This window comes from Gopherus evgoodei, chromosome 1, assembly GCF_007399415.2.
Source record: "Gopherus evgoodei ecotype Sinaloan lineage chromosome 1, rGopEvg1_v1.p, whole genome shotgun sequence".
NCBI lineage: Eukaryota > Metazoa > Chordata > Testudines > Testudinidae > Gopherus > Gopherus evgoodei.
In genome coordinates, this window is record NC_044322.1 from 1,032,516 (window position 1) to 1,042,527 (window position 10,012).

Below are 10,012 nucleotides of genomic sequence, written 5' to 3' on the forward strand. Positions count from 1 at the left end.
TCTCAGTGCCAAATGTCAGGCCTTGTAGCCTTCCTGCACCTGCTGTGGAATCCCACCATTCCCTCACCCTCAACTGTGGATCAACTGTGCTTGTCAAGCAGGTCCAAGTGGGTTCAGCACCTGTGGTTGACATGTGTGTACTAAGGTACAGAGGTGTAAATGTTAGGCCAAAACTATTCATTGTAATACAGATATTACAAACCAAACCCTCATGCCATGCCTGTATATCGAAATCAAGCAGCAGAGTTGTTAGAATCTCTGCAGGAAGGAGCAGGGGTAACTTTACTGCTTAATGGCTTTGGATTTAGAAAGTGTTTCAGAAGTGCTCCACATACTGCTTGCAATGGGCTTGTACTATTAACTCTTTGTTCAGTGGACATTTGTGTGATACTGTCTCCTGGTAACTGACTAGAAGCTGTTTCTAACATTTATATTCAGAGTCATGCATTCAATAACTCTGCAAGACTTGTGCAAGACTTTCCAAAAAGTCACAAGAGACGCGAACCGCTGGTCTGTGTTTCAGCAAAAAGTTTAGCTGAGGTTCAGGAAAGGGGAGTGGTATAATAGCTGTATGTAATTGTCCCAGGTCTCCAATTACATGAGCATGGTTGAAGTAACTTGTACTCCCAAGTGGATATTAGTGCAATGACATGTTTGAAGTATTGACCCGTTTGTGAAGCCAACTCCTCCCCTGCACAGCTGAAAAAACTGTCAGTGTTAGCTTGTAATTTTCCTAATATCTACAGACTGTTGCATGGGGAGAGGATGCAGGTCTCAGGGGTATAAAGAAAAATCTGTAGGATGATCGAAGTCTCTGGATTCCATCAACATTGGCCAGGCAAAGCACTTCAGCTTCCCTTGGAGGGTTTCTTGGGGTTCAGAGTATATCACTGGGAACCTTTGATAAGTGTGAGTTAATAGAGCCTGGTTCTGATTGAATTTACGTACGAAAGTCTGGCGGGTGGCTGTTGATGTCACTGTCATTAAATTAAGTACCTGACCCTAAAAATTTATCTCATATGCAGCGAAGAGGCAGTTGCATATCCTGAACTGTCAGGAGTGCAGAAAAAAATAATTCATATAATGAAGCTATAAAACACATTTAAAAATCTTAACAGTGTAGGACAAATAAATATAATGACCGTATTCACCATGCACTTGCATGTGTTTATACACATGGCATGATACAAGGGACCACACTCAGAAGTAGGGGGCCAGAAATGGTATCTGTGTGAAGGGTATAACAGAGTTCAAAAAAGAACTACATAAATTCATGGATGATGGATCACTTGATGATGACGTATTCGGCTCATTCGCTGTGGGGCACCTGGCCTAAGCCACTGTTGAAGACAGGATGCTGGGCTAGATGGACCTTTTGTCTCACCCAGCATGGCCACTCTTATATTTTTATGATTTAAGGGCACAATGATAAAATCACACAGCAATCAAGTAGGATATGGAATTCACAGCCATAAGATATCAATGGGGGAAAGATCTTAGCAGGATTCAAAAAGGGACTGAGTAATCTGAAAATCCAGTTAGAGTAGAGGATTGTTTTAAAAAAAGTTTTGGAGAAGCTCTAAACCTTCCTGATTTACACCACAAAATATGTCTAACTAGTGGGTGTCAGGGGGAAACTTCCTGGGAGCAGACTATTTCATAGCTGCCTAATTAGGGCTACTTTCACCTTCCTGTGAAGCATCTGGACATGGCCACTGGTTACTGGGGTAGATGGACTACAAGTCTGATCCAGTCTGGCTAATCAGATCTGTGTAAATCCTAGAGTAAGTTTTTGCTTATCTACCTTCATGCTCTGGGAGTCTGTAGATTTGCACTGAGAGCAGAATGGTTTCTTGATCATCTAATTTCCTCCTTCTTTTCTTTTAGAAAGAATATTTCAGAACTCTTCAGACCTGCCCAGTACAATATGTCAGCTGTCAATGACACTAAATTTAAATCTGTAATATTCCTTCTAACCAGGCTACCAAGTCATGGAGATACACATCTCTGGATTTCTATCTCATTCTGCTTCATGTATGTTATTTCAATAGTAGGAAATTCAGTCATTCTGTTCATTATAAAAATAGATTCAAGCCTCCATGAGCCCATGTACATTTTCCTTTACATGTTGGCTACCACAGATCTTGGCATATTGATAACTACCATGCCAACAATACTGGGCATATACTTGTTTAACTCTAGGGAGATCAGCCTCGATGCCTGTTTAGCCCAGCTTTTCTTCATCCATGTGCTTCATTGTATTGAATCCTCCGTGCTATTGTTGATGGCCTTTGACCGTTTCATCGCGATCTATAACCCGCTGAGATATACTTCCATCTTAACCCTGCCGAGAATAGCCAAGATGGGACTGGTGGCTGTGCTAAGAGCTACGGTCATAATACTTCCACTCCCCTTTCTCCTGAAACGGTTCCACTACTGTCGAGCCAATGTCCTCTCCCATTCCTACTGTGTGCACCGGGAGATCATGAACATGGCTTGTTCAGACATCACAGTCAATATTATCTATCGATTGTTTACTAAACTCTTCCAGATGGGGTTAGACTCGCTGCTCATCTTCCTCTCTTATGTGATGATCCTCAAAACAGTGCTAAGCATCGGGTCCCACGAGGAGTGCCTGAGGGTCCTGAACACCTGCTTCTCGCACCTCTGTGCCCTCCTGCTCTTCTACACACCAGAGATCAGCTTGTCTGTGATACAGAGCTTTGAGAAGGGCTCCTTACCGTTGTCATAAACAGATAGCTAAGGGTTAATGTCTCTTTCACCTGAAACACCTGACCAGAGAACCAATCAGGAAACTGGATTTTTTCAACTTTGGGTGGAGGGAAGTGTGTCTCTGAGTCTTTTGTCTGTCTGCCGGCTTCTCTGAGCTTTGGAGAAGTACTTTTTATTTTCTAGTCTTCTGTTTCTAAGTGTAAGGACAAAGAGATCAGATAGTAAGTTCTATGATTTCTTTTCTTTGGTATTTGCATGAATGTAAGTGCTGGAGTGCTTTAATTTGTATTCTTTTTGAATAAGGCTGTTTATTCAATATTCTTTTAAGCAATTGACCCTGTGTTGTATCATCTTAATACAGAGAGACCATTTGTATTTTTTCTTTCTTTTTTATATAAAGTTTTCTTTTAAGACCTGTTGGAGTTTTTCTTTACTTCAGGGAAATTAAGTCTGTACTCACCAGGGAATTGGTGGGAGGAAGAAATCAAGGGGAGAGCTGTGTGTTGGATTGCTAGCCTGATTTTGCATTTCCTCTGGGTGAAGAGGAAAGTGCTTTTGTTCCAGGATTGGGAACGGAGAGGGGGACTCACTCTGCGTAGTTTCACAGAGCTTGTGTCTGTGTATCTCTCCAGGAGCACCTGGAGGGGGGAAGGGAATCAGGATTATTTCCCTTTGTTGTGAGACTCAAGGGATTTGGGTCTTGTGGTCCCCAGGGAAGGTTTTTCAGGGGGACCAGAGTGCCCCAAAACACTCTAATTTTTGGGTGGTGGCAGCAGTACCAGGTCCAAGCTGGTAACTAAGCTTGGAGGTTTTCATGCTAACCCCCAAATTTTGGACGCTAAGGTCCAGAATCTGGGAATAAGGTTATGTCATGAGTGGCAGCGGCGGGATATAGACAGAATCCAGAAGCCAGTAGGAATATTATATTTTTCTTTTCTCTGCTAAGGGCTTTTTAGCAGAGAGAAACAGTTTGGTTTTAAAAGGGAACCAGAGAGAATTTTTTTTTCTGCTCTCTAGCAGTTTGTGGTTTGCATGTTAAGCGAGAAGACTGTTAAGGGTCTTTTGTCATGCAATAGCCCTCCCATTAGGAGGCAAAGTACCAGCACTTATATGCATGCAAATAAAGTGGTTTTTCTGGTTTCCCTTAATTGAACATTAGCTAGAGAGAGAAAAGGGAAAAGGCACTGTTGCTAGGCAGACTTCAGGAGGCAACAGAGAACCTGCAGTTCAGAAGATAAACACCGGAGGGCACCCCAACACAAGAAAACAGGAACCATGACTTCTAAGGCAAAAAGAAACGCCGAAGAACACATCAAAGAAGCTGAACACAGGCGACAACTGGAAATGAAACAAAAAGAGATGGAGATAAAAGAAAAGGAAGAAAGCATCAAACAGGCAGCCCAAGAGGCAGCACACAAAAGAAAACTAGAAGAAGATGAGGCAGCCCACAGAAGACAGATAGAACTCCAGAGGGAAGCCCACCAACAGGCCATGGAATTAGAAAAGGCTAAGCAACAGACTCCAGCCAATCCTAACAACCCATCGCCCATTATTGCTCCACAGCACAGGAAATTTCCCACCTACAAGGCAGGTGATGACACCGAGGCCTTCTTGGAAAATTTTGAAAGAGCCTGTCTTGGGTACAGCATCCCCGAAGACCAGTACATGGTAGAATTAAGGCCACAACTCAGTGGACCTTTAGCAGAGGTGGCAGCTGAAATGCCTAAGCTGCAAATGAATGACTATAAACTTTTTCAAACCAAGGCCAGATACAGGATGGGGATAACCCCAGATCATGCCCGTCGGCGCTTCAGAACCCAAAAATGGAAACCAGAGGTGTCATTTCCCAAACACGCCTACTACATTGCAAAAAACTATGAGGCCTGGTTAACAGGAAACAACATTCAAACCTTGGAAGAAGTGAACCTCCTCATACAAATGGAGCAGTTCTTGGATGGTGTTCCTGAAGACATCACACGGTACATACAAGATAGAAATCCCAAAACTATCGCTGAGGCGGGGGAGATTGGAGCCAAATGGATGGAACTGGCAGAAAGCAAAAAAGCTACTGTCAAGGGGAACGATTACCCCAGGGGGCACACAGACCATAAACCCTACAACCGAGGACAGCCAAAGACCCTCCATACCACCCAAGTAAAGCCACAGATACCCTACTCTTCAACCTCACCAGTCTCCAGTAACTCACCTCGGCCCAGTGACCCATCAGATGGAAGATGCTTTAAGTGTAATGAACTGGGACATATCAAGGCCAACTGTCCCAAGAACACCATGCGAGTGCAATTCATTACACCACCATCACCCCAAAGATCCCCAGGCCCAGATGCCTCTCAAATACCCTTGGAGCGAAGGGAAAATTTGCGAGTGGGCGGAAAGAAGGTTACTGCGTGGAGAGACACGGGGGCACAAGTGTCAGCTATCCACCAATCCTTCGTTGACCCCAAATTCATCAACCCAAAGGCCAAAGTTACAATTTACCCCTTCATGTCACAAGCTGTAGACTTGCCTACAGCTCAACTGCCTGTCCAGTACAAAGGCTGGTCAGGAATGTGGACTTTTGCAGTCTATGACAATTATCCTATCCCCATGCTACTGGGGGAAGACTTGGCCAACCAGGTGAGGCGGGCCAAGAGAGTGGGAATGGTTACCCGTAGCCAAACCAGGCAAGCTTCCAGACCCATTCCTGTTCCTGAGCCGTCCACAGAAGCCCCGTCTGTGTTACCAGAGACCCAGACAGAGGTAGTGGACCCGGATTCCATGCCTACCACTGAAACAGCCACAGCATCTCCAGTCCCAGGCCCGGAACTGGAACAGCAACCAGCACCAGCAAGTGCAACCACATCTTCAAACTCAACGCCAGAGGGCGCCAGCGAGCCAGAACTGGCAGAAGCACACGACAGCCATACCCAAAAGGCTCAGCCAGAGCCTGAAATACCCTCAGGTGCACCAGCGGAGAGCGGTTCACCAGCAACGGAACCAACCCCATCACCTACATCGCTTCCAGAGGGACCAAGCCCAAGTCCACAGTCTGAGGAAGAACTGGTGACCCCAGCCTCAAGGGAACAGTTCCAGGCTGAGCAGGAAGCAGATGACAGCCTTCAGAAAGCGTGGGCGGCGGCACGGAGCACCCCACCGCCTCTCAGCTCTTCTAATCGATCCCGGTTTGTTATAGACCAAGGACTTTTATACAAGGAAATTCTTTCTGGTGGACACCGGGAAGAATGGCAGCCGCACAAACAGTTGGTGGTCCCAACTAAGTACCGGGAGAAGCTCTTAAGCTTAGCCCATGATCATCCCAGTGGCCATGCTGGGGTGAACAGAACCAAGGACCGGTTGGGGAAGTCCTTCCACTGGGAGGGGATGGGCAAGGATGTTGCCAAGTATGTCCGGTCTTGTGAGGTATGCCAAAGAGTAGGTAAGCCTCAAGACCAGGTCAAGGCCCCTCTCCAGCCACTCCCCATAATTGAGGTCCCCTTTCAGCGAGTAGCTGTGGATATTCTGGGCCCTTTCCCAAAAAAGACGCCCAGAGGAAAGCAGTACGTACTGACTTTAGTGGACTTTGCTACCCGATGGCCAGAAGCAGTAGCTCTAGGCAACACCAGGGCTAACACTGTGTGCCTGGCCCTAACAGACATCTTTGCCAGGGTAGGTTGGCCCTCTGACATCCTTACAGATTCAGGGTCTAATTTCCTGGCAGGGACCATGGAAAAACTGTGGGAAACTCATGGGGTGAATCACTTGGTTGCCACCCCGTACCACCATCAAACCAATGGCCTGGTGGAAAGGTTCAATGGAACTTTGGGGGCCATGATAAGAAAATTCATCAACGAATTCTCCAATAATTGGGACCTAGTGTTGCAGCAGTTGCTGTTTGCCTACAGGGCTGTACCACATCCCAGTTTAGGGTTTTCACCATTTGAACTTGTGTATGGTCACGAGGTTAAGGGGCCATTACAGTTGGTGAAGCAGCAATGGGAGGGGTTTACGCCTTCTCCAGGAACTAACATTCTGGACTTTGTAAGCAACCTACAAAGCACCCTCCGACACTCTTTAGCCCTTGCTAGAGAGAACCTAAAGGATGCTCAAGAAGAGCAAAAGGCCTGGTATGACAGACATGCCAGAGAACGTTCCTTCAAGGTAGGAGACCAGGTTATGGTCTTGAAGGCGCAACAGGCCCATAAGATGGAAGCATCATGGGAAGGGCCATTCACGGTCCAAGAGCGCCTGGGAGCTGTAAACTACCTCATAGCATTTCCCAATTCCTCACTAAAGCCTAAAGTGTACCATGTTAATTCTCTCAAGCCTTTCTATTCCAGAGACTTACAGGTTTGTCAGTTTACAGTCCAGGGAGATGATGCTGAGTGGCCTGACGGTGTCTACTACGACGGGAAAAAAGACGGTGGCGTGGAAGAGGTGAACCTCTCAACCACCCTGGAACGTCTGCAGCGGCAACAAATCAAGGAGCTGTGCACTAGCTTCGCCCCATTGTTCTCAGCCACCCCAGGACGGACTGAACGGGCATACCACTCCATTGATACAGGTAATGCTCACCCAATCAGAACCCCACCCTACCGGGTGTCTCCTCATGCCCAAGCTGCTATAGAACGGGAGATCCAGAACATGCTACAGATGGGTATAATCCGCTCATCTACCAGTGCATGGGCATCTCCAGTGGTTCTGGTACCCAAACCAGATGGGGAAATACGCTTTTGCGTGGACTACCGTAAGCTAAATGCGGTAACTCGTCCGGACAACTATCCAATGCCACGCACTGATGAGCTATTGGAAAAGTTGGGACGTGCCCAGTTCATCTCTACAATAGACTTAACCAAGGGGTACTGGCAAGTACCGCTAGATGAACCCGCCAAGGAGAGGTCAGCATTCGTCACCCATGCGGGGGTGTATGAATTCAATGTCCTTCCTTTCGGCCTTCGAAATGCGCCCGCCACCTTCCAGAGGCTGGTAGATGGTCTACTAGCTGGACTGGGAGAATTCGCAGTTGCCTACCTCGATGATGTGGCCATTTTTTCAGACTCCTGGCCAGAACACCTACTACACCTGGAAAAGGTCTTTGAGCGCATCAGGCAGGCAGGACTAACTGTTAAGGCCAAAAAGTGTCAAATAGGCCAAAACAGAGTGACTTACCTGGGGCACCAGGTGGGTCGAGGAACCATAAACCCCCTACAGGCCAAGGTGGATGCTATCCAAAAGTGGCCTGTCCCAAGGTCAAAAAAACAGGTCCAATCCTTCTTAGGCTTGGCCGGATACTACAGGCGATTGGTACCACACTACAGCCAAATCGCTGCCCCATTGACCGACCTAACCAAAAAGACCCAGCCAAATGCCGTTAAGTGGACTAATGAGTGTCAAAAAGCCTTTACCCAGCTTAAGGCAACGCTCATGTCTGACCCTGTACTCAGGGCCCCGGACTTTGACAAGCCATTCCTAGTAACCACGGATGCATCTGAGCGTGGTATAGGAGCAGTACTCATGCAGGAAGCAACAGATCACAACTTCCATCCTGTCGTGTTTCTCAGCAAAAAACTGTCTGAGAGGGAAAGTCACTGGTCAGTCAGTGAAAAGGAATGCTATGCCATTGTGTACGCCCTGGAGAAGCTACGCCCATATGTTTGGGGACGGCGGTTCCAACTACAAACTGACCATGCTGCACTAAAGTGGCTTCAGACTGCCAAGGGGAACAACAAGAAACTTCTTCGTTGGAGTTTCGCTCTCCAAGATTTTGATTTTGACATTCAACACATCACAGGAGCTTCTAACAAAGTTGCTGATGCACCATCCCGTGAGAGTTTCCCAGAATCCAGTAGTTAAAAAGTGTTCTTAAAGTGTAAAAGTCTGTTAGTTATATACTTAGTAGTATATGTAAAGGTGCATGTGTTGTATTAATCTGTTTATTTTCAAGTTCTAGAAGGAAATTGCCGCCAGTGAGCTTCCCCACTGTCTGCAATTTGGGGGGCGTGTCATAAACAGATAGCTAAGGGTTAATGTCTCTTTCACCTGAAACACCTGACCAGAGAACCAATCAGGAAACTGGATTTTTTCAACTTTGGGTGGAGGGAAGTGTGTCTCTGAGTCTTTTGTCTGTCTGCCGGCTTCTCTGAGCTTTGGAGAAGTACTTTTTATTTTCTAGTCTTCTGTTTCTAAGTGTAAGGACAAAGAGATCAGATAGTAAGTTCTATGGTTTCTTTTCTTTGGTATTTGCATGAATGTAAGTGCTGGAGTGCTTTAATTTGTATTCTTTTTGAATAAGGCTGTTTATTCAATATTCTTTTAAGCAATTGACCCTGTGTTGTATCATCTTAATACAGAGAGACCATTTGTATTTTTTCTTTCTTTTTTATATAAAGTTTTCTTTTAAGACCTGTTGGAGTTTTTCTTTACTTCAGGGAAATTAAGTCTGTACTCACCAGGGAATTGGTGGGAGGAAGAAATCAAGGGGAGAGCTGTGTGTTGGATTGCTAGCCTGATTTTGCATTTCCTCTGGGTGAAGAGGAAAGTGCTTTTGTTCCAGGATTGGGAACGGAGAGGGGGACTCACTCTGCGTAGTTTCACAGAGCTTGTGTCTGTGTATCTCTCCAGGAGCACCTGGAGGGGGGAAGGGAATCAGGATTATTTCCCTTTGTTGTGAGACTCAAGGGATTTGGGTCTTGTGGTCCCCAGGGAAGGTTTTTCAGGGGGACCAGAGTGCCCCAAAACACTCTAATTTTTTGGGTGGTGGCAGCAGTACCAGGTCCAAGCTGGTAACTAAGCTTGGAGGTTTTCATGCTAACCCCCAAATTTTGGACGCTAAGGTCCAGAATCTGGGAATAAGGTTATGTCAACCGTTACTTCAAATTGTCCTGGGCTACATCTCCCTGCTTCTCCCCCCGCTGATGAACCCAATTGTGTACAGTGTGAAAAGCAAACACCTTCGTGAGAGGATAATCAGAGTGTTCATCAAATGAAGGCTCAGTTCATCACTTAGGTCCAGTGACATGGGAGACGAAAAAAATGGGCCACCTATTGCATCCTGGACCCTTACATCTAATATGGCATGAGTTACTGATCTCCACTCTGAAGAGAGGTTCAGGAAGGGTCTAAGGCTGATGAGGGAGGACAGGGATGGTGAGGGAGGACTTGACACTGAGGGAGGGAGACCAAGGCAGGGAGCAGCATTTACAGAGTGACTTTTTGTGGCGAGCCAGGGGATCAATGGGATTTTGGCCCATAAGGAGCCATATTCATGGTCACTGTTACCTCACAA

General features: G+C 46.3%; 1 protein-coding gene across 1 annotated transcript; it reads left to right on the forward strand.

Annotated features, from left to right (window-relative positions):
* The first annotated feature begins 1,927 nt into the window (after nt 1-1,927).
* LOC115645555 (olfactory receptor 51G2-like) lies at nt 1,928-9,713 on the forward strand. Its single transcript, XM_030550403.1, has 2 exons — nt 1,928-2,742; nt 9,581-9,713. The coding sequence occupies exons 1-2, from the start codon at nt 1,928-1,930 to the stop codon at nt 9,711-9,713; spliced, it is 948 nt and encodes a 315-aa protein (XP_030406263.1).
* The last annotated feature ends 299 nt before the right edge of the window (nt 9,714-10,012 follow it).

What these genes read in the sequence shown, in the direction of transcription:
- LOC115645555 (XM_030550403.1), top strand. Translation starts at nt 1,928, where the DNA reads ATGTCAGCTGTCAATGACACTAAATTTAAATCTGTAATATTCCTTCTA. An exon ending in TTTGAGAAGGGCTCCTTACC is followed by an intron (nt 2,743 to 9,580) that starts GTTGTCATAAAC and finishes TCTGGGAATAAG; the next exon opens with GTTATGTCAACCGTTACTTC.